This window comes from Cyprinus carpio, chromosome A23, assembly GCF_018340385.1.
Source record: "Cyprinus carpio isolate SPL01 chromosome A23, ASM1834038v1, whole genome shotgun sequence".
NCBI lineage: Eukaryota > Metazoa > Chordata > Actinopteri > Cypriniformes > Cyprinidae > Cyprinus > Cyprinus carpio.
In genome coordinates, this window is record NC_056594.1 from 22,365,080 (window position 1) to 22,390,422 (window position 25,343).

The 25,343-nt window shown below is 32.2% G+C and overlaps 1 protein-coding gene across 1 annotated transcript; it reads left to right on the top strand.

Annotated features, from left to right (window-relative positions):
* The first annotated feature begins 251 nt into the window (after positions 1-251).
* On the top strand, positions 252-25,065 carry LOC109076570 (6-phosphofructo-2-kinase/fructose-2,6-bisphosphatase 2-like). Its single transcript, XM_042713622.1, has 16 exons — positions 252-438; positions 540-681; positions 3,134-3,259; positions 4,394-4,490; positions 4,796-4,862; positions 7,829-7,903; positions 8,061-8,117; positions 9,154-9,278; positions 11,801-12,008; positions 13,644-13,790; positions 14,990-15,094; positions 15,748-15,877; positions 16,230-16,292; positions 18,174-18,238; positions 21,214-21,405; positions 23,525-25,065. Exons 2-16 carry the CDS (start codon positions 624-626, stop codon positions 23,576-23,578), a joined length of 1,569 nt encoding a protein of 522 aa, XP_042569556.1. The 5' UTR covers positions 252-438; positions 540-623; the 3' UTR covers positions 23,579-25,065.
* The last annotated feature ends 278 nt before the right edge of the window (positions 25,066-25,343 follow it).

A 25,343-nucleotide genomic window follows, 5' to 3' on the forward strand; every position in this document is an offset into this window, starting at 1 on the left:
ACTACAAAATTGTTATTAAAAGCCTCGTCTGGTTTATTCTCCGCGGTGCAAAGTAACAGCTGTCACGTGACACGCGCTTTTCTACCAGAAGCGATGTGGCTATTTTTTGCACCCGAAGTAATCATACTAAGAAACATTAATGTTATCTAAGTGAAAAAAGCACTTTGAAAAGTAACGATAAAATAATTATTATTTTCACCGGTCGTGCCTGGCCAATCACAGCCAAGATTCGCGCCGCTAACCCCGCCCACTCTTTCCCTCAGTCCATGCTAATAGCCGTTCTAGCGCTTTATTCTGTATCTCCCGCAGACACAAACACTTCCTGAAGCACAGCGGTGGCGTTAAGTCTGCTCTGTCCTAGAGCTTTTTATAGAAAATCATTATTAGCTGCGTTTGAATGGGAAATGGTGCGTGTGTCCGTGTCCTCTCCGCAGCGGGGTGAGTAACGTAAACACAGCTTCAGAGGCTAATAAACCAGCAGATGTGAAATCATGTCAAGCCAGTAATGACCTAATCTGAGTCTCGTGATACCTGCGCAGGTGAAGTGACCTCTGATGACCTCTGGTGACCCGTGCTGACCCTCACACCTGTCCGTGAAGATAGTCCATCTGCGCCTGAGAGTCATGGACAGTTCTAACGACAGCAAGAAGGCGGAGCCCAGAGTCAATGAGAAGAAATGCTGTGAGTTATTGTTATTATTATTTATGCTCATTCAGTGTCTTGATTAGATGCTCAATGTCTGAAACCTTGTGGGGATTCAAACTAGTAAGTTAACCTTTTGGTTACCAGTTTAGATCTAGGCTGGCTGTGTCACTCATATGCAGCTAAATGTAAATAGTAAGGTATTGTTTCCATCATTTGGGGTGATGTGGCCTGTTGGTTAAAGATATGAGCTAATACCTGAAAGGTATACAATTATTGGCAAAGATCTCCAAAGATGATCATCCTCATTTTCATATATAAAGGAATGTGCTCCTGTAGCTCAAGTGGTAGAGCATTGCGTTAACAAGCGCAGGTTGGGGGTTCGATTCCTCGGGAACACATGATAGGTAAAAATTGATAGCCTGAATTCACTGTAAGTAGCTTTGGATAAAAGCGTCTGCTAAATGCATAGATTTAATTTAATTTAAATTTTAAAATTTAATAAAGACTTAATATTATTTGGAAAATAAATATATTGATTCTATTGGGGTTTTTTTTCTCCATTATTTATTTATTGATTATTATCATATTGTGTTCCGATTTAATTTGATCTAAATCTTTATTTAATCAAATTTTTGTTTAAACCTTTTTTTTTAAATTGTATTTATTTAAATCTAATTTATTAAATTTAATTTGATTAATTTATTTTCATTATTTATATTTTTATTATTTATTTAAATACATTTTTTTTTATATTTAATTTATTTTAATCTGACTATTTATTTATTTAAAAATTTAATTATACATATTTATACATGTATGCTTTATACATTTTTCCACTGACCCTAGCGCTCCCTTTCTATCAGTATATATTTTAACGTGCTAAATGCTTATTAAATGACTTATTTAGAGTGTATTGATGTGGTTATGAATGTGTTTTTCTGTAAAAACGTCACTTATATCCTTGTATAGTGTGTCAGAAGCCCCTTGTTTTAGTATGCAGTGCTTGTGATGGCCGTCTGGGAGCTTTGCACATCAAGACATGCTGTAGTTTTTCAACACTGAAAACCAGAGCCGAGAGTTGAGCTTTAACATGTTCGTTCAAGCTGAAAGAGAAATCTAAATCAGATTGGAATTTGAGCTTTGGGTCCAGTGTTTTTGTGGAATGTAAAGCCCAGTTAAGAGACGTGTCGGATCCTGTTTCTCTTCTTCAGTGCAGAGTAATATATTGATGAAAAGGCAAGAATATCATAGAGATTTGATGTACGGTCAGTAAGCAGCCACCTAACAACCACCCTAAACACCCTAGCAACACCCTTGCAATCCTCCTGAATACCATAGCAACCTTATAGCAACCCAGTAAAATATATACTTGTTGTAATTTGCAACTAAAAAAAAAAAAAATCAAAAATAAACCAATTAATTTTTTTTTTTTCGGAATCGAAATAAAAATATAGTAATAATATATATGTAAAAAAAAAAAAAAAACATATTAAATATATTTTGTTATTTTATCATTGTTATTATAGTTTTTGTTATTTTAAATATATTTTATTTTAAGTATAAGAAAATATAAATATTAGATGAAATGAAACCTAAAATAAAATAAGAAATATTGTTTTGGCAACTAGCTGAAATTATGTACTAAAATTACTTAAACTAAAACTGAAATAAAAATTAATTAAAGCTATATAGAAATATTTAAAAAGTGCATCATAAAATTACAAAAAAAATAAACAGAAACTATAAACATAAAATCGAATTCAAAAATATTAATACTGTAACAGTATATAAATAATACTTGAATAAAACTGATTTGCCGAAGTATGCATGGCTGGTACATGCTGATGAGATGCTCAAAATATTAATATATGTTAAAATAATATAAAATAAAATATATTTTATTTTAAATATAAAATAAAACAAAAAATATTAGATGAAAATTAAATTTAAATATTTTTTTTTTATTTTTTTGCGTTGGTTAATTTTTAATATTTTTTTTTTATGTTGATGTAATAAAATTAAAAATAAAGCTGCAATTGCATTAATATAAGCTGTATAGAAATGTAAAAACTAAAACCAAAAGCACATAAGAAAATAACTTAAAAATAAGAAAACTTAAAACTGAAAATATAAAAAAATGCTAATTCAAATTATTAATCAATGCTACAATATCATACAAATAATATTAAGAGTATGCACGGTAGGTATATGGTTTTGCTGCTTCATTCTCAGAAACACATGACAGTTATTAAATACAAGAAGCCTCAAGCTACTCTCATACATAATTGATAAGAAAATTGTCAATAACTTGAGCAGCATGAAAGCCTCAGTGAAACCACTCATGAGAAACTCTGCAGCATCTGAAAGCTGTGCAGCTGTTATGAGTATAAACATAATTACCTGTGAGCAGAGTGTCAGTCTGATATCATCATCATACCGAGAAGCAAACTGACAAAAGAAAATGATGTGTGTTTGTTTGTTTTTATAGCATGGGCGTCATACATGACCAACTCCCCCACCGTCATCGTATTGATCGGTCTTCCCGCCAGAGGAAAGACATACATATCCAAGAAGCTGACGCGATACCTCAACTGGATCGGGGTTCCCACGAAAGGTGAGAGAAAATAATCGAGAGCTGTTGTGAATGGAGTTCAGCATTATTCTGTACTGATTATTATTATTATTATTATTATTATTATTGTAATTATTGCTGGGGATGAAACGCCCAAATAATTTTTTTTGAGTTAAACCAGTAAGAATTAATAAAATGAATTAATTAAAATAATCTTTTTAAAAAGTTTACGGTTTTCTGGAAGCGTGTTTCCTACACGCTTTTCAAAGTTAAAAATGACGTAGCTCCATCGCTTTTAAATCATTTTCAAAGTTTTAAAATTGCTTGTTTTTTTTTTGTTTTTTTTAATTTTTCTTCATGATTATTTTACTTTCTTTTATGTAAAGCACTTTGTATTACCATTGTGTACGAAATGTGCTATATAAATAAACTTGCCTTGCCTTACACGGGATAAAATAAAAAGGTTTTTGCGACTTTTTTTTTTATCTCATAATTATGGCTTTTTTCTCATTCTGAATTGTGACACAATTCTGAGAAGGAAAGTAAGATTGTGAGATATGCTTAAACTCATGTTTATTTCATGGTGCAAACAAAAATAAATAAATAAATAAATATTAATAGCAATTATGAGTTTATAACTTGCAGTCATTCTCAGAATAAACTCCCAACTCAGAATTATAAGACATAAAAACAAAACTGCAAGAAAAGGTCAGAATTGTGAGATATGTATAAACTATGTACATATATGTATAAATGTATAAAAATGTATTTAATGGTGTAAAATGTATAAAAAATGTATTTAATGGTGTTAAACTCGCATTTGTGAGAAAAGGTAAGAAATGCGAAATATAAAGCTTATAATATATAATAATATAAAGCTTATATATAAAACTGTGTGAAATAAGCTTGCAATTGCAAGAAAAAGTAAGAATTGTGAGATTTGTGAGTATTAAAAAGTCTATTTTTATTTTTTTTTTTTTTTTACAGAAACAAAACAGATTTCATCACAGAAACAAGAAATTTTTTAGGTTTATTAGTTTATTTTTTGAGAAGAAAAAAATGTAAAAGTTGCAGACTTTTGGCCTTGGTACATTTCTATCATTGGTACTATATCTATGAAATATTACACTAGCTTCACTCTGAAGTATGTTGGTAACAGCTGTGTGTTTCTGTCAGTGTTTAACCTAGGTGTTTATAGACGTGAGGCGGTACAGTCGTACAAGTCTTTCGACTTCTTCCGTCATGACAATGAAGAGGCCATGAAAATCAGGAAGTGAGTGTCCACTTACATTACACCTACAGAACACGAATACCTCTGACACAAGAGGATGTTTCTGCAGCAGAATGACTCGCATGAATCATTTCAGGAAATGATCAGGAGGAAGTTTTGCAGGAAGCTGCACTGTGTGGCACACTGTAATGCAACATTCACATCAAACTGTGTTTCCAAAGAGCAAGAATAAATATCTTCAAAATGATTCTGAGTTCCTCTGATGAATCGAGTCAGGATCAGTCAGCATCATCTGCTTGTGTAATGCTGTTGAGTTTAATGTGATTGTGGTCTGTTGTTTCTCTCAGACAGTGTGCCATCGTGGCTCTACAGGATGTGAAATCTTATCTGAGTGAGGAGGGAGGGCAGATCGCTGTAAGTCCTGCTCTTTGGACACGTTTATCTTTGGGCTTCACAAACTGAAACTAGACTTTCTCCATTTACTAGCTCAAAGATTAATCACTTGTGTGACTGAGTGTGTTGTGTTATTGTAATCCACAGACTAAAAATATTACAAAATGTATTTTTTAATAGAAATAAAGCTGAAATATAAAATGAGATGAAAAATATAGATTTAGGAATGCTGCTTTGGTAACTAACTGAACTAAACTACTGAGAAATGAAATGAAAAATAAAACTGAAATAAAAGTAAATTAATGCTAAACAGAAATAATAAAAAATAATTACAAAAACACATAATAAAATGACTGCAAATTAAAACAAATGAAAGCTAAATATAAATATTGGAAGCGATATTAAAAGTGATATAAGCACATAATTATATTACTACAATTTTACTATTAAAATGCTGTGTTGGCAACTAACTGAAATACGTTTAAGTATTAAAATTACTAAAACAACTTACTTAAAAATAAATTAAAGCTAAATCGATTTTTTTCTTTTTGAAAAATAATAAAATGGCAAGAGCATATAATAAAATGACTACAAATCAAAATAAATGAGAGCTAAAAATATGTTACAAAATAGTAAAAAATGACAAAACACATAATAAAATTAATACAACTTAAACTAAAATTACAATTCCCTGTTGGCAACTAACTAAAATAATTTTAAGTATTAAAATGATTGAAACTACTATAAACTGAAATTAAAATAAATTAAAGGTACATAGAAATATTTGAAAAAAATCATCAAATAACAAAAGCACATAGTAAAATTACTACAAATAAATAAAAAGCTTAACAGAAATATTTAAAGAAATAATAAAAAAAAGCAATCGCATGATTACAATTAGTAAAACTTACATTAAAATGCTGTGTTGAAAACTGAAAAAAGTTGGTAGAAATACAAAAATTACTTAAACTACTAAAACCTAAATAGAAATATGAACAAAAGAATCAAAATATTAAAATTAGATATGAGAAAATTATTAAATATTTAAAATAAATAAATATGAAAATAACTTTCATTAGAAAAACTCAAATCCATACCTTCATTTCATAAATATTTGCTATACCAGTCAAAAGAGCATAAAATAAATCAATGTCATTCCAATCAATTAAAAATAATAGCTTCTATGTTACCTAACTGCACTTGTGACGTAAGCCAATTATTATAATATTTTTATTAGTGCTGGGCGATAAATCGCTTTTTTTATCGATTAACTCGTATGCGTAGTTTACATCGATTTGTTTGAATGAAAATCGGTTTTCTTTTTAACATCCGCCGATGCTCCACTCAGGGCTCCCGTAGTTCAGAATGGGCTCAACCCTCCCCTCGCGTGTTTGTCACAGAGACATGCTGCCGAGTGAGAGAGATGTTTCGCCGTACGAAATGAAGAAGACCGCGGCAGCACAAGCACACCCGCCAAAAAGCAACCTACAGCAGTGTTACTCGTTGCGCGGCTCGCCAAGCTTTACTTTTGTGGCTAGCATGGCAGTAAATAATAAGATGATATGATCATGCAGTCAATACAGATATTTCATAAAAACATTAAAAACCAGCAGGGCTATAACATTAACCCATTAAAAAACTCACACCGGAGTGGTGCGATCCAACAAAAGACAATAGAACCCAGTGATGTTGTCTACACTGGACGCGGCGTGATGCGACACGGTCCCCATCAGTAAACTGATGCTCGTTCTATTTATGACTAAATGTACTGGCACTACGTTCAGATGATTTGCAACTGAACGTCCGGTGAACGTCTTTCACCATGATAGTGAAAGTAAAAACTGACGGTGCTTTCGGCATCTGACGACGTATTAACGGCACGTATACTCTCAGAGATGACGAGAGATAAATCTCCCAAAATGTGGTGTATATATAACTGTTTTAATTTATTTCTTTAATGTTTCTCTTGTGGCCCGAACATAGTGAAAACAATGAGAAGGAACATTATTCGAGTTGAACAGGTTGGTTTTGAAAGTCGGTGCATAAAATAAAGCTGCTCTTTTGTTTCATTGATAAAGTGTTACTGAAGTGTAACAATTGTATTTAGGCTATAGGCCTATAATTCATTGTAGGCTATAATAAACCTGTTTTAAAATACATTTTTAAAACATTTTCATTGAGGAGTAGCCTAAGCTAACAGCATAATTTTTTATTTTCCTCACAGGCTGTGAGTCAGAGCGTGTCAGTTTTGCGGTGATGCACTATGAAATTGTTGCAAAGCAAATAAATTGTAATATTAATTTAATAATAAAAGTAACCTAATAATAATAGCCAGAAAATAACAGGTCTACATTAATTGGAAATTCCAGATACTCTTAATAATGACAATATTTAATGATTTTGATAATATCTCTGGCTATAGTCCTTACATGATTGTCCTCTTTCAACACACTCCATCGTCTTATCACCTTATATATTTTTTTACACGTAAGTAATGTTGTCCAGTAACTTTTCCCCATTATTTAAGCATTATTTTATTTATTTGTAAGGCTGCTTTATGTTTGATTTATGTTGAAGTGTTTAATGCCTTTTAATGGTGAGACTTTTTTGGTAATCAGGCTCTCAAAAATTATGCAATAATGTGGATTTAGATTTATCGGCCAACATATCCGTTATCGGCTTTCATATTTAAAGAATTATCGGTATCGGCCAAAATTTTCATATCGGTGCATCCTTAGTTAAAATAAAAACAAAATAAAGTTAAAACTTGTTTTTAACAATTTCTTTGTCATTTGAATATTGATTTTAAGTAGGGGGGGAAAAATCGGTTTAAACCGTAAATCGGATTTTTTTTTTTTTGTGAAAAAATCTGGGATTTTTTTTTAGGCCATATCGCCCAGCCCTAATTTTTATTATATTTGATGACATATTTCCTTATTGGTTTCTCTTCAAGATCATTATGTGAAGTTATCATTTCTCTCCGGCAGGTTTTTGATGCCACAAACACGACCAGAGAGAGAAGGAACCTCATCCTGAGTTTTGCGAAGGAAAACGCGTATAAGGTCAGAGGATGTCCTCTACTGCAGTATTAGCACTTCTTCATGTTCAGAGCATCCAGAGATCAGTAAAGCTCCTCCGTCAGCCTGCTCTGCCCTTTATAAACCTGAATAGAAACGTTTTTGCAGGCTTTGATGTGATTCTTTTTGGTTTTGTTTCTAGGTGTTTTTTGTGGAGTCACTTTGTGACGACCCAGAAGTCATTGCTGCCAACATACTGGTAAGTGTCACCATTAATAATTATCACTGCTAGGGCTGGGAGATAAATAGATTTTATCGATTAACTCGTATGTGTAATTTACATCGATTTGTTTGAATGAAAATCGGTTTTCTTTTTAACATCCGCTGATATATATATATAAGGTTTTTCCAGCATAAAGGTAATCCTGTTTTTTATGTTTTTATTTTTTTATTTTTATTTTTTTTTAAATCATCTTGTCTCAGTTACAACTTTGACTGGTAAATGATAAAGAATGATAGCAGCTTTTGTATTGCATTGCATTGCATATCAGGGATGACAGATTGATAAAAAGACATGCTATTTATGATACTTTGCGGTAAAAGTATCATAAATACTAGTGTAGAAAAAAAAAATAGTGTAGACCTCTGACAGTCTTACAAACATTTACAAACTGTATCCAGTATGATATGAATGTTATGTTACATTTTATGTTATGTTATGTAATATTTTCACTGTTTAGAATGGCAGGGCCTGCCAGCTTGTGTTTTTGGCTTGTTGTTTCTGATTGCACTTTAACCCCAAGGGGGAAATCCAGAGCAAATCCCAGAAGATAAAATCAAAACAAAGTAAAGTTAAAAGGGGGGAAACATCGATTTAAATCGTAAATCTGATTTTTTGTGGAAAAATCTGAGATTTTTTTTTAGGCCATATCGCCCAGCCCTATCACAGGAAGTTGTTATGGTTAGATAGCATGAAATGTTTTTGTGAAGTAGAGTTGTTCTGTTCTTCATTTTATTGTAATTATGCCGCTTTTAGGAACTCATAATAACTGAGAGACCACAGGAAATTTTTGGTTCTTTAAATTATTATTTTAAAACTATTTAAAATGGTTAAAAATTCTAAAAACGAGATAAATAGACGCATTGCACTTATCTAAAATCTACACATTTTCCCGTTTATTTATATAAGTTGTACATAAACTTTTATATCTCGATGATGATCAAAATGAAGATAATATCACTGGACAGCAGTGACCTCATGTTTGTTTCATAACATAACATTAATTTCGTCACAGGATGTGAAGGTTTCCAGCCCTGATTATCCTGAAAGAGACCGAGAGAGTGTGATGGAGGACTTCCTGAAGAGAATCGAGTGTTATAAAGTCACATATCAGCCGCTAGACCCCGATGACCACGACAAGTATGATTTTACTTTCATTTTAAAAGTGTCTCTCCGTTTATTATGGATGCAGTGTCTTTTAAAGTGACTGCGCCTGATTTACTAGCTCTGCTGTCGGTGTCTTTAATGTTAATCCAAGAAAATGAAAGAAAGAAAATCACTCACTGCTCTTGTCTGAATTACTTTGTAGTTTTAACAAGAATTAATGCACAGCCAAACCAACAATGATTCAGACACCAGATATAACTGTTTATATTGTTTTACTAGTGGGTGCAGGACACTGTAAACTAGGTTATTTATGTAAGTGAGTATAACAAAATAAAGCGAACTTTACATTTACATTTCTTTTACATTTAGTTATTTTTCAGTGGATTCTATGTTATTCGACTTACAAATGAGGAAAATGGAAGCAATCAAAAACAACAAAAGAGCAATGATATATAAGTGGTATAACAAGTCTCAGTTAGCCTAAACACAGTATACCTAGCCAATGGTTTTTAAAATAATATAATAAATAAAAAGAAAACAGATAGAATAGAAAAAGAATAGAGCAAGCTAGTGTTAGAGGTCTTTTTTTATAATTGTATAATAAATGAAAAGAAAATATATAGAATACAAAAAGATTAGAAAGGTAGTTAGATTTTATTATAATTTTTTTTAAATAGAATTAGAATAGTGAGTGCAAATAGAACTTTGACATATTTATGTAAGTGTTTATGTAAGTGTGTATAAAAATGTGATGTATTATAGGTTATTTTTGTAAGTGAGTATAATAACAGTGAAATTGATAAAAAATAATAATAATAATAATTAATTTGGGACCAAAAATTCAGACACTTTGATCTCACCATGTTTTGCTTACGTGTTTTTTTTTCTTTATTAATTGCTAATGCAACCTTTTTACAACACAGTCTGAACAAAATTAAGCATTGCTTAGTAATTGATCAACAAAGTATTGATAGTTGTGTAAATATTGTCATACTAACAGTTGTCTGAAGTTTTTGTTGATTGTAATCCATTACATATCTTTCTATCAAATTTATCTGACATTATCTAGATGAATTTGTTCTGGCACAGTTTAATTCTGAGTTCTTGTCATATTTTATTACAGTTTTCTAAACTGTAGCAAATAAACTGTGATAATGTGAGAAATGTTGAAGGTGTCTGAATTTTTTTTGGTTTGACTGTATATTTTATTTTACAGTGAAGACTTTGCAGTGCTATTTTACATTTGATTATTCGGTTTCTGTACCTGGACACCTACAAAATGAAAAAACTTAAACTGTGTAAATAGCACAAATAAATAAATAAATAGAACGAACATACAAATTAAACAATTTCAAACAGGGTCCACTGGTACAACCTGCAGCCCAACGTTGATCTGTGTCTGTGTCTGAGTCTCCAGCAGAGAGCAGTACAGTACTGAATTAGTTTTGTTAATTTTTTGGCATGTTTTTTTTTTTTTGTGATAATAATACTTTGTCAGTGCCTATAAATACCTCCTAATTGGTTGAGTTAATGTTAAAAGTATGTGGATGTTCAAATATTAACCTAGCATCTCTGAAAACCCTATAAGGATGGTACATACATTTTAAATACATTTATTATACTCTTTACAAACATGAGCTCCAAAAAATAACACTACGGTACACTATATTTAAATATACAAAAATAAGTGGAAAACTCACAGTATGTTGTTCCTGAAATGTTTTTAGATTGAACTCTTGTTTTAATCAACAGTGTTAGTTTAGTTTTATCTTTTATTCATGTTTTATTATAGTATTTATTACTATATTTTGAAAACTCATTTAAATTTTTTTTTTACAAATTAAAATTTTCATTGAAGTATGTTTTAGTTTTAGTAATTTTAGTACTTCAACTTATATATATATATTTTTACAGTTAGTTGCTAAAGCAGCATTTCTAATTTTTGTCAATATTTTTGTAATTTTTATTAGTTAAAATTACTATTTTAATTCATTTATTGAAACTTATTTTTAGTTGTACGCCAAGGCAGCATTTCTAATTTTTGCTTGTTTAAGATTTTTCCATCTATTATTTGTATTTTACTTTATTTCAATTTTATTTGAATTAACAAAAATGTTTTGTAATACTTTTAGTTAATGATAACAACCCTGTTAATCAGGATGTTAATTTTGACACCAAATTTACAGATATAAATGATAAAAAAACAAATAATTTAATTCTAGCGTTATACTACTTACTTTATTATAGCATATACTATTTACCAAGTCCAACATTTTTAATTTAAACACTTGGCTGCAAGTTTTATGCTTGACTTACAAATGATTCAATCTATAGTATTACCACCTATTTTTTTTTTATTTTTCTATTTTTTGAAGAGTCATTTAAACATTTTAAACGAGGGAGGGCATTGTTGTAGGTAATGAGGTACCAGTTGATCTTACGATTATATAATGGTGATTAATTATTTTTCGGCATGTGTCTTACACAATTAAATGTGAGAACAGTCTCTTGTTCATTGTTCTGCACTCAGTGGTCTCTTTTTCGGGCTCTTTCAGGGACCTGTCCTTCATCCAGGTGATCAACGTCGGCCAGCGTTTCCTGGTGAACCACGTTCAGGATTACATCCAGAGCAAGATCGTCTACTACCTCATGAATATTCATGTTCAGAAGCACTCCATCTACCTCTGCCGCCACGGCGAGAGCCAGCACAACGTCCAGGGCTGCATCGGGGGAGACTCGGAGCTCTCCAGCAGAGGAAAACAGGTACAGTTCATATGACTCCTGTCTTATTTCAGGAGCATTGACATACTGTAACACCACCCTGCAATACCTGTTTTGCTCAAGCACGTCACACTTTCTCACAAACTACGATGCATTTTGCTGAATTTTTGCTTTTGACAACCATCTGTGAGGTGAAGAAGTCTTTTGTTAAACTTAATCAGCAGAAAAACTGCCACAAACACGATTCCCGCCTTCATCTGAGTCATATTACAACTATTTGTTAAATGCTAAGCCCATTTTCACATGTATGAATTATTCTGTAGACATTATTTCCACCTTTTGAAAAGTTGAAAAAAAAACGTTTGACATTTGACTGCTTTTGTTATTTTGATAAGTGCTTTAAAGCTGATGCATACCTAATATATAATTTGTAAAGTCTAATATATAATAGTGCTTTTATATGATACATATATTTATATATATATGGTGTGATACATCAATAATATATATATATTTATATATTATATATATGTATATGTGTGTGTTATATATACAGTCATTTTTGCCCAAAAATAAGGGCACCCCTTGAAAGAGTTTTCTTCTGCTAAATATGATCAAATACAGAAAAAGAAGGCTGTGAAAATTACAATCTGCATTGTTAATCCTTTTGATCTTTTATTTAAAAAAATTATCACATGAAAATCTAAACTTTCATTGGATAATAAGAAATTTGAAAATAGGGGGTAAAAAAAAAAAAAAGCTATATCATTCCAATGAAAGAAATGTTTTTCTGAATCGAAAAAGCCGTTTAAAGAAAATATATTTTATTATAGCACTAAAAAATATCAATACTTTTTTCTCTAAAAATAAAATTTTCTCTAAAAATAAAAGTTTTTAAGAAAGCAGTTTTTTTTTATTTCAATATATTATATATAATAATCAGAATATTAGAATGATTTCTAAATGATCATGTGATAGACTGGATGTTACATGTGACACTGAAGGCTGGAGTAATGATGCTGGGCAGCGTTATAGTGTTGAATTAGGTTTTATATTTAGGCTTGATGAGCAGAAGAGACTTCTTTCAAAAACATTAAAAATAGTAATGTTTCCAAACTTTTTTTGTACTGTTTTCATATATATATTATATTTTAGTTATTAGTATATATTAGTACTAGACTATCGAGATTGCAGGGCTGTGTTATAGTGTTGAATTAGTTCTAGTTTTCTTTTTTCACTTTAGTACAGTCTATAAGACTTTTTAGTTGTTTTTCTTCTTCTTATTATAACTTTAGTAATTTAGTACTAGACTTCTAGATTTTTTAGTATTTTTTTGTTTTTTTATTTTTTTAATTTTTTTGTTTTTTTTTATTGTTATTATTAATTTTTTATATATTTTTATGTAAGTTAATTGTTTGACTTATTTGAGTACATCAGGTTAAACTGAATTTTTGAAATAAGAAATGAATGTATTTATTTTTTTTATTCATTTATTAGTTTTTGTTCTATATCAAAACTGAGAGTTGTTTGTATGTAGTTCATTTGTTGCTGTAGCACATGTAAAACCACTTCCTGTCACCCTCTGTTGATTCCCAGCATGCTCTGGGTCTGTCCTTTACCACAAATGGGTGAGAAATGTTTGACGGGCTTGTTAACGTCTTTCCTGCTCTATGTTAGTTTTCTAAAGCCCTGCGTGGATTCCTGGAAGACCAGAAGATCCCAGACCTGAAGGTGTGGACCAGTCAGCTCAGACGCACCATCCAGACGGCCGAGGAGCTGGGCGTCCCGTACGAACAGTGGAAAATCCTCAACGAGATCGACGCCGTGAGTTTTTATTACAGCAGCAGCTTCTGCTATTCCACTGAACACTGGGCTGTTCTTCATTACTTATGGTGATAAAACAGAGGTGTTTTCTGTTAACAGGCAATTAGTCAATTTGAGTCAGATGTTTAATGGAGGTGTATCATATTTAACTCGTTTACCACACCAAAATGAATTCTGCTATGTCATTGGGAAAACTTTGCCGTGAGTGCAATAAAAGTCTGCTTCCACATCAGTGGGAAATAAGGTAGATGTTTAATGCTTTTAAAGGAATAGTTCACCCAAATCTAAATTTACTCAAGATGTATTTGAGTTTGTTTCTTCATCAGATTTGGAGAAATGTAGCATTGCATCAGTGTCTCATCAATGTATGCTCTGCAGTGAATGGGTGCCGTCAGAATGAGAGTCTGAACAGCTGATAAAAACATCACAATAATCCACAAGTAATCCACAGCACTCCAGTCCATCAGTTAATGTCTTGAGAGAAGCTGCAAAAGCTGAAACTAATCCATCATTAAGATGTTTTAACTTTAAATTGTTGCTTCCAGCTAAAATATGAGTCCATAATATTGCTTTGTCTAGTGAAAAAGTTGTCTCGTCTGAACTCTGAATCAGAGGAATCTGTACAGTTCAAGCACCATTTACAAGCCAAAGCAGTCCAAAACAGATCTGAACAAATATATCAGTGGATTTTAATCCGAGAGACAACAAGAGATGGACTTTTATTTTTTTTTTACTGTAAGAAGCGTTATTATGGATTATGGACTCGTATTTTGGCCAGAAGTGATGGTTTGAAGTTAAAACACTTTAATGATGGATTAGTTTCTTACAAACACGCAGCTTTTGTCTTCTCAAGACATTAACTGATGGACTGGAGTGCTGTGGATTACTTGTGGTGTTTGTATTTTGGGTCTTGGACTAGTTTCTGACGGCACCCATTCACTGCAGAGCATCCATTGCTGAGACACTGATGCAATGCTACATTTCTCCAAATCTGATGAAGAAACAAACTCCTCTATGTCTTGGCCTGCTGAAAATGAGTTAAATATCAGCTCATTTTTATTTTTGGGTGAACCATTCCTTATATTGCAAACAGAAAAAAAACTAAATCACATTATTGCAAAACATCTGAATTGACGGAGAAACATTTGTGCTGTTTGTGCATTGTCATTTTTTTTATGTGTGTTAATGTGTTGTATCAGGGAATCTGCGAGGAAATGACATATGAAAAGATTAAAGAAACATACCCGGATGAATATTCTCTCAGAGACCAGGACAAATACCATTACAGATACCCAGGAGGAGAGGTGCGGACCATTATAACACCTGATGTGACATTTAGTAACAATAACTCTTCATGACTTTTTCACTAGATTTTTTTTTTTTTTTTTTTTATGATTGAGATTTCGACTGATTGACTAATGAACTATTCATTCACTGAAAAGAATCGACTCCCACTTTCTGAAAGAAGTCTCTTCTGCTCACCAAGGCTGCATTTATTTCATCAAAAATACAGTAAAAACTGTAATATTGTGAAATAATATTACAATTCAAAATAACTTTTTTTTTTTTGATTATATTTTGTTTTATATTTTATTATTTTTTTGTGATGCTGTATTTTCAGCATCATTACTCCAGTCTTCAGTGTCACATGATTCTTTAGAAATCATTCTAATATGCTGATTTACTGCTCAAGAAACATTTCTGATTATTATCACTGTACTGCTTCATATTTTGTTGCTGATACATTTATTTATTTATTTTCAGGATACTTTGATGAATAGAAAGTTCAAAAGAGCAGCATTTATTTGAAATAGATATCCTTTGTAAATTTATAAATGTCTTTGCTGTCACTTTTGATCAATTTAATGCATCCTTGCAGAATAAAAGTGTTAATTTCTTAAAAAAAAAAACACATTCAAATCTAGCAGTGAGTTTTGTCCTACTTCTCTTGCCGTAGTCCTATCAGGATCTGGTGCAGCGGCTGGAGCCAGTAATCATGGAGCTGGAGAGACAAGGCAATGTGCTGGTCATCTGCCACCAGGCCGTCATGCGCTGCCTCCTCGCATACTTCCTGGACAAGAGCGCTGGTACATCACACACACACACACACACACACACACACACACACACACACACACACACACACACACACACACACACACACACACACATACATACACACACACACACACACACACACACACTCAAATCATATCAGCCCTCTTGTGAGAGACACGTGTATGTACAGTAGGTGCTCTAGACGGCTGGTGTTCAGGTAATAAGCATTCAAAGAAGTGATACTCTAACAAACTTTATTTGATGAAGCTGTTGATATTCCTGGGCACAGCTCTTCTATGCACAGAAGAGCCTCTTTGACTCAGATTTGTGTTCATAATGTCTGCAGAGCTTCTCATATTTTGGTGTGTTTGTATTGCACAGATGATTTGCCGTATCTAAAGTGCCCCCTCCATGTGGTCCTGAAACTCACCCCAGTGGCTTACGGTATGTGCTGTGTTTCATTCACATAGGCCCATAGTTTTTAATGATTTCTGGGTTAATATAAAAAATAAAATAAAAACATATGTATATGTACATAGACACAGTTGCAGTTCAATACGGTAAATTACAGTTTAGCAATAAAATCAGCTGCTAGCTTTAGAGAAAATGGTTCCAACTTATCAGGCCCAGCAAGCTTATTTGGGCCTAAAAAACTGTTTTTTTTTTTAAATGTACCTCCGAAACAGAGAACTGGGTCAAATCACATTTTTGTGTAATTCATTTACATGGAACTTCAGTTAAAGGTACGGTAAGAGAATTAGTCATGGGACGATTTAGTGACTGAGCTTCAAGTAAAGAACCCGAAGATATGTTCTTCTGTGAAAACTTTCCAAAACTTAACCAGATTGTTTACATTTTGAGATGTTTCAAATAAATGGAAATCTGATTTGGCATTTTTTTATCTGTAAAATTCAGAGATTTCTCAGCTTCCTAAAATGAAGCCACTATGATAAACCAAGGATTATTTTGGGACTTCACTCTTATTTTACGCATTAGTGCATGCTTATTTACCAGGTGCATAGAACTACTATAAAAAAGTTGCATGCTAACTCAAAATCATTTATTAATGTAATAAGAAATCCAGTCCAATAAATACAAGTTATGATGAAATGCTTGTTCAACAAAATGCAAAAAGAATTTGAGGTCTAGATTGTGGACGTTTGTTATTCCTCACAGCAGCTATGACACAGTGATCACTAACAACATTTGCAAACACACCTATATTTGTGTGTGTGTGTGTGTGTATATATATATATATATATATATATATACAGTACAGGTCAAAAGTTTGGAAACATTACTATTTTTAATGTTTTTGAAAGACGTTTCTTCTGCTCATCAAGCCTGCATTTATTTGATCAAAATTACAGAAAAAAACAGTAATATTGTGAAATATTATTACAACTTAAAATAATAGTTTTCTATTTGAATATACTTTAAAAAAATAATTTATTCCTGTGATGCAAAGCTGAATTTTCAGCATCATTACTCCAGCCTTCAGTGTCACATGTAACATCCAGTCTATCACATGATCATTTAGAAATCATTCTAATATTCTGATTTATTATGAGTGTTGGAAACAGTTCTGCTGTCTAATATATTTGATGAATAAAAAGGTTAAAAAGAACTGCATTTATTCAAAAAAAAAAAAAAAAAATCTAATAATATATATTCTAATAATATATTTTCTTTACTATCACTTTTTATCAATTTAACACATCCTTGCTTAATAAAAGTATTGATTTTATTTTAAAAAAAAGAAAGAAAAAAAATTACTGACCCCAAATTACTGACCAGTAGTGTATATTGTTATTACAAAATATTTATATTTTAAAAACATAGCTTCTTCTTTTTTTTTTTTTTAATTCATCAAAGTATCCTAAAAAAGTATCACATGTTTTGAAAAAATATTAAGCAGCAGAACTGTTTCCAACTTTGATAATGAATCATTATATTAGAATGATTTCTAAAGGATCATGTGATAATGATCCTAAAAATTCAGCTTTGCATCACAGAAATAAATGATAATTTAAAGTATATTAAATTTAAAAACAATTATTTTAAATTGTAATAATATATCAGGATTTACAGGTTTTATATTGTAATGAATAAAATAACTATTAATAAAATAAATATTTATAATAATATAAGATATTAATATATTTATATTACATTTTATATTTATATGATATTAATATATATATATTTTCAGGTAATTGCAAATTTTCATAATGTTTTTATTATTGTTATTATTATGAGATTTAAATACTGTAGCAACACTCAGATATTTTTCAGTATTTCTTGTTTGTTTGTTTTCTGTTTCAGGCTGTAAAGTCGACATATTTGACCTGAAAGTTGAAGCTGTAAACACACACCGGGACAGACCACTCGTAAGGAGACACCTTCACAATACCAACAGCTTTTGTTGTGTTTGCTAAAACAGGCTTCACTGTTATTACTAGCAACCATTTAGTAATATGTTTCCTTTCTTCAGGGAAATGTATTTTTGTGCAGAATGATTCTGAATGTTTTTTCTTTCGTGATATTTTGGGAATTTCGCGTGGTCTGTCCAACTCAAACAGCTTGAGTCAATCAGCAGTAGAGGAGCCTCCAAGCAAGAATAACCTCTTGAACTCTAAGAGAGAGCTAAAGGCTGACAGAGTCTGCTCATAGTTCGGTGCTCTGTTTTTGCAGTGTAAGTCTGTAGTACAAACCACAGGTGTGCCACGGTCAGAGAGACTCTCTTCCAGTCTCAGAATAGTTCTGGCTTGTGGCTTGATACTGTTTTGGATGAGATCAGCATTGTTTCTTCTGTTGGGTGGCAGTCGGGGGAGTTTCCCTGCCAGCCTGAGCTTTAATTTAATGTGCATCAACATTTTTAGTTTCCGCTCGGATTTGTTTAAGAGCTTATATAACACGGAAAACAGAAGGTTTGATGTATTAAGTTGACTTTAACAACTCCAATCCGTCCAAAAGATTTATAGGTGAATCTCGTTAAGGAAATGTTTTTGTTTTCTCCTTCGTTAAAATTTAGCATAATTACGTTGTACAAATGTACTTACAGTCGAGGCCAAAAATATTGGCCCCCTTGGTAAATATGATCAAAAAAAGGCTGTGAAAATTAATCTGCATTGTTAATCCTTTTGGTCTTTTATTTAAAAAATTCACAAAAAATGTATCCTTTCATTGGATAATAAGAATTTAAAATGGGGGGAAATATAATTATGAAATAAATGTTTTTCTCTAATACACAATGGCAACAATTAATAGCCCCCTTTTATTCAATACTTTTTTAAACCTCCATTTGCCAGTTTAACAGCTCTAAATGTTCTCCTATAATGCCTGATGAGGTTAGAGAACACCTGACAAGAGATCAGAGACCATTCCTCTCATCCAGAATCACTCCAGACTCTTTAGATTCCCAGCTCCATGTTGGTGCTTCTTCTCTTCAGTTCACTACACTCATTTTCTGTAGGGTTCAGGTCAGACGACTGGAATGGCTATAGCAGAAGCTTGGTTTGAGCTCAGTGACCCATTTCTGTGTTGTTTTTGAGGTTTGTGTTTGGGTTATTGTACGGTTGGAAGATCCAAACATGGCCCATTACAAGAGTCTGTTGGTATTTGATAGAATCCATGATGCCTTGTGTCTAAACAAGATGTCCAGGACCTCCAGCAGAAATATAGGCCCACAACATCAAAAATACAGCAGTATATTTCATTGTACACATGGGGTACTTTTTATCCCTGTGTTCACCAAACCCATCTTGAGTGTTTGCTGCTTAAAAGCTCATTTTTTAGTTTCATCTGATCATAGAAGCCAGTCCAATGTAAAGTTCCAGTCTTGGCTGATGACTGAATATGCTTTAGTTTGTTTTTGAATGAGCGAGGAGAATTTTTCTTGTAACCCTCCTAAACAACATGTTGATGTTTTTTTTTAATGGTTTTCTGACCCTGAGACTCAGGCAGTTTTGTAACATTTTCTGTTGGTTGGAAATTCTCAATTATTGCCCTGATGGTGGAAATGGGAATTTTCACTGCTCTAGCTCTTTTCTTAAAGCCACTTCACTAATTTGTGAAGCTCAGTATATTCTTTGTTTTTTCTCATTATGATGAATGATTAAGGGAATTTGGGCTTTGTTTTCCGTCCTTTTTATATTTCTGTGAAACAGGAAGCCTGAGCTGGATGATTTCATGTTTATAATCATGCTGGAGTGCTCAAAATTGTGAATATGAATGGGAATATACTTCAGAGATGTTTTACTCATAAGAATTTATAGGGGGGGGCAATAATTGTGACCAACAAGTATTTGAGAAAAACATTTATTTCATAATGATATTTCCCCTCCGTTTTAAATTCTTATTATACAATGAAAGGATACATTTTTGTGAATTTTTTAAATAAAAGATCAAAAGGATTAACAATGCAGATTAATTTTCACAGCCTTTTTTGATCATATTTACCAAGGGTGCCAATATTTTTGGCCTCGACTGTAAATCTTAATCACACTAAAAATAAGCTTCATTTTCTTTATGCAAAATATAATTTGGTAACACTTTACTTAAAGCCCGTGTAGTGCATTATAAAAGAAATGTAATGCATTCATTAAGCCTTGTAATACATCTTATAATGCATTGTATAATCTCATTAATAATTATAACCACAGTTATAATACATTATAATAATTATCTATACATTGTTACACCTTTAGAAAGTATAATGCATTAAAACACATAATCTTTAAATATTATAATGCATTTTAACTTTGGTTAATATTTAATGCATTTCAACCTACATTATGAATACTTATAATCCATAAAAGCTTTAAGTAAAGTGTTGCCTATAATTTTTTCTTCTTCTTTTAATTTCAAGTGAAATATGTCCTGGAATTTTTGTTGCCATGTATTTTTTTTTTATACATGGCAACAAACCAAGCTCAGAAATTGTCACCATTATGACATCAGAACACATTAAGGCAAAGCAAGTTTATTTATAAATATTATTTTATATGCATTGGTGCTTTACATAATAATAATAATTTTTATTTACAATACATTTTTATAATAATCATACAAGTAATCAACATATGCATAAAATACAAATACATGTAAAAAAAAAAAGGGTTTAAAATCTATTTAAGAAGCTGGAAGAAATGTGTACATACGATGATAATCAGCAGGATGCAGTGTTTGAGTAAAATGCACAGAAACATATTAACAGATTATCATATGACTGCATAATTTAACACCTTAATTTCACCCTGACTTCAGAAACCCTGTCTTATAAGAAACATGGCTCTTTATAAACATGGCTTTTGTCCCGGTCTTCACCCACTTGCTGTACTTAATGCTTACGTTGTGTGTCCAGGGAAGTTCCAGACAGGCAGTGCTGCCCACTCTGCTGAGGAGGAACAGCTTCACGCCACTGTCTAGTCAGGATCAAGTCAAGCGGCCCCGCCTCTTCAGCGTCGGCAACCCGCCCCGGCTTGCAAGCGTTCCTGCGTTATCAACCACACGATTCCCTGAGGCGGAGGAGAGCGAGGAGATGAACGAGAGCCAGGTTAGTTTTGGCTAAGCTCTTAATGCTCCCCTTCAGTGTGATTTACAGCACGCAGAATAACCGTTTCCAGACTCTCACTGAGAAAATATATACCCTGGGAGATCAAAAAGCAATCACAATTATGGCCCAAATCAGGGATGCAAACTTGTCACCTTTCGGCTAAATTTGCCAGTTTGAATTCTAAATGGGTCATTTGTGTGATTCGTGTAGCCACTTTACATTTTTACAATGCTGTAAGTACATAAGTACCAACTCAATTCTATATCCGCTTGAAGTCACCCATGTGTTTGTGTGCGTGCTCTGGTGATTGTAGCCAATCACAGGCATCTCTGTTGAAAGCAGTGGCCAATCAGAGGTGTTTCCTGTACGATCCGCTTCACATTTTTGTTTTTTCAGAAGTTTGCGTAGTTCTACCAATCGGCAACCTTCCGGTCTCTCTCTTGAAACCAACACGGAAGTGACTTAAACTACAGTTCATTGACTGGCCACTAGAGGCTGGCTCCAAAATGGAGTCAATCCCATAGAGACCCCCCATGTTAAAACTTTAAATCAGAAAAAATATGTTTACAGCCAGGTATAAAAAGTGTTTTTGGTCTATACAGCTAATTTTGCCCTCATGACAACTGTGAGGTGAATTTTTTATAACTTATCCATTTAAATTATATTAAGCCTTAAAGTTTGCAACTTGCTGCACTTGCTATACTTCATAGTCATTTTGTAATAAATCCAAAAGCGAGACGTGAAAAAAAATTTGGGAGTGGAAATGAGTGATCCTCTGCTGCCATCTACAGGATATAATGGTAATTTCATCTTTCAAGTATTTGTTTTCCACCAGGAGACATTTTTTTTTCTTGTCATCTTCATGAATGAAATGGGAATCTTTAAAGTGAATTTTACAGCACAGCTGTAGCAGAATTTAAAATATTATAAGTGTTTAAAAAATGTTTAAGTGTGTGTATGTGTGTCTTTGTCACCTTTTTCACCCATTATGAGTTTGCATTCCTGCAAATACTGAAAGATATTTGATTTTATATTTAAAAAAGAAATATCTTTAACATTCTTCATAACATTCACAATGTTTTTGAAAGAAGTCCCTTTTGCCCACTTTTTATTTGCATTTATTTTATCAAAAATACCATATAAACAGTAATATTGCAAAATATTTTTACAATTTAAAATAACTGTTGTCTATGTGAATCTATTGTTACATGTAATTTATTTCTGTGATGTGCAGCTGTATTTTCAGCATCATTACTCCAGTCTTCAGTGTCACATGATCTTCAGAAATCATTCTAATATGCTGATTTGCTGCTCAAGAAACATTTCTGATTATTATCAGTGTTGAAAACAGTTGCTTCAGATTCTTGTGGAAACTGTGATACACTACCATTCTAAAGTGTAGGATAAGAAATGTATACATGGCAGTATTAATATTAGTTTACATTTTAAATATTAGTTACTTTAATATTAATACTAGTATTAATTTCTTAGTATTAATTTAGTTTTTATAAAATAAATTCTTTTATTCAGAAAGGATGCATTAAATTGATCAAAAGTGACAGTAAAGTTATTTATTATGTTACGAAAGATTTCTTTTTCACTTTAAATGCTGTTCTTTTCTTTAGATAGATAGATAGATAGATAGATAGATAGATAGATAGATAGATTCAAAATAAATAAATTTAAGAACTAAGCATTTAGTGAGATGGCAGACGCTGAAATCACAGCGAGCGTCACACGTGCTTCCATGTGTGTGTAATAAACAAAACCGTGCTTCTGGGCCATTCATTAACAGAGACACGCAGAACATGCAGGATCCATATTTAAATAGACTTTTCCGGCTTAATGTTTACAGATACTTGTCCATATCGTGATTTGATTTATGTGTAATGACCTACTTTTGATTAATTCATTCAAAATTTGACATTCCGTGACATTCCACGTTAAACTGTGAATTCCGTTTTTATGACTGGATTTTTACTGCATCGCGGAAATCATAGGAATATATAATTACATATAGTATTTTTTCTACCTGGAGTATTGACTAGTTAGTCACGAGTCTCTCGAGCATTGTTTATGTGGTAATCTGAATGAGTAACCTTTGTTCTGTGTCTTATAGGAAATGCTGAACTGCTTCGGCCCGTCAGACTCGAAAGACGCCATCCAAGAGTGACGACACAAAGAAAGCGGTGTGACGCCCATCACAAATCAAATGTTTTCTCCAGACATGATTCAACCGTTCAACGCCTGCTCATAATCGGCACATGTGAACACTGCTTTGTGTAACGTCAATAGCGCCGGCGACGCCTCCATCCGTTCTTCTCAACCCTCATCCATCCACAAGTGCGGTAAAACCAAAACAGGATGTGAGGCATTGATTGAAATACTCCATAATTAGTGCAAGGAAGACTTTGAACAGATTGACAGCATGTGGGTTCACAGCTGAACTGATTGAGTGGGCGTGGCTTATGCCTATTAAGCTGATTGGCTCTCCTGAATCAGAATATTTAAAGAGACAGTGCGCTAAAATAAGAAAGAAGGGAACATCCAAGCACTCATTTTGATCTATTTTGCGCTCTTTTCTTCATACCTTAGTACTAATTGATTGACTCCGGCCAACTTTGATTGGATATTGTGTAAATGTTTTATAAAATTATGATTTTAGCTGTTAATTGTCTGTTATTTTCCTCGTTTATATACATTCTGCTTTCTGGTTTTGAATGTTGTGCAGAATGTCTTATTGAATTTAATGAATGTCTTGCGGTCTTATGATGTCATAGGTCATGTGACAGAGCAAAACGTTTGTGAAAAGTACGTTCTGCTGGTTTTTCTCCCATCAAACTTGCTGTAAGTTTGGAAAGGAACATCAGGGTAGTTCTCATACATGTTTTATTTGTTGTAAAAAGCTCAAACTCAAGGAACCTTGATTCAGACTTTAAGGAATGTGTGCTTTCATTGTTTTTTTTTTTTAAAGCATATGCACATTAATTACAGAGTTAGGTCTATCTTGTCAGTGATTTTTCAATGGATCTGTTAGAACGTTTAATATTACTGAGAATATTAAAACTAATACGGTTATATTAGTTTTCGTGTTTATTATCATTTAGATGATCTTTCATTATAAAATGTTATTTATACATGCTTTTATCTTGCCTCAGATCTGGAAGGATATTCTTAAAGGGTATATTAAATAGTTTATAATTAGATTTTGAGTTGAAGTTGTCAGATTTTTAGTATGTTCTTAATGTGTGTTGAATGTTATGATGGTCTGTTAAGGACGTGTTTCTATCAGTCGAAGGCTGCACTGTTGTTGCTTCGTGCAGCTTGTTATAAATTTTTAATCCGAATATGAGTGTTATTGCATGATTTGATATGATCAGATCTGTAAGTGCCTGTGCTTTGCAACCAAAGTGTGACCAAATCAAAGCCTGAAAAATAGAGCAGATCTCTTTGAGGGCAGATTCTTGGATCCAAAAGGACACATTTACTTCGGAGCCATGTCCTTTATTTTAATGTAATGTGTTACAGAAAATGCATTTTGTGTTTTGGTTTCAGTGCATCACAGTATCTATATCACTGTTATAGTTATGACTAAATATATACGTCATGCTAATCTACTGATAAACATTTTGTGATCTAATAAATCAGACGGTGATACGAGTACAGTTTTTTTTTCTGTCATTTAAATAGCAATCAAACTGTTTTTTTTACATACATTTGTCAATTTTACATACTATTGTAGTTCTTAATATTTTGAATTAGAGTTTGTTTTTATATTTTTTTTTTCTGTTTTCACTTTATTTTTTAAAGTTTTACTAATTTTATTTTTCTGTTATTTTTTTTTTAAAACAAAATAATATAACAAAGTAATGTGCAATTTTAAAAAATGGTTTTCCATTTTAATATACTTTAAAATATAATTGATTTCTGTGATCAAA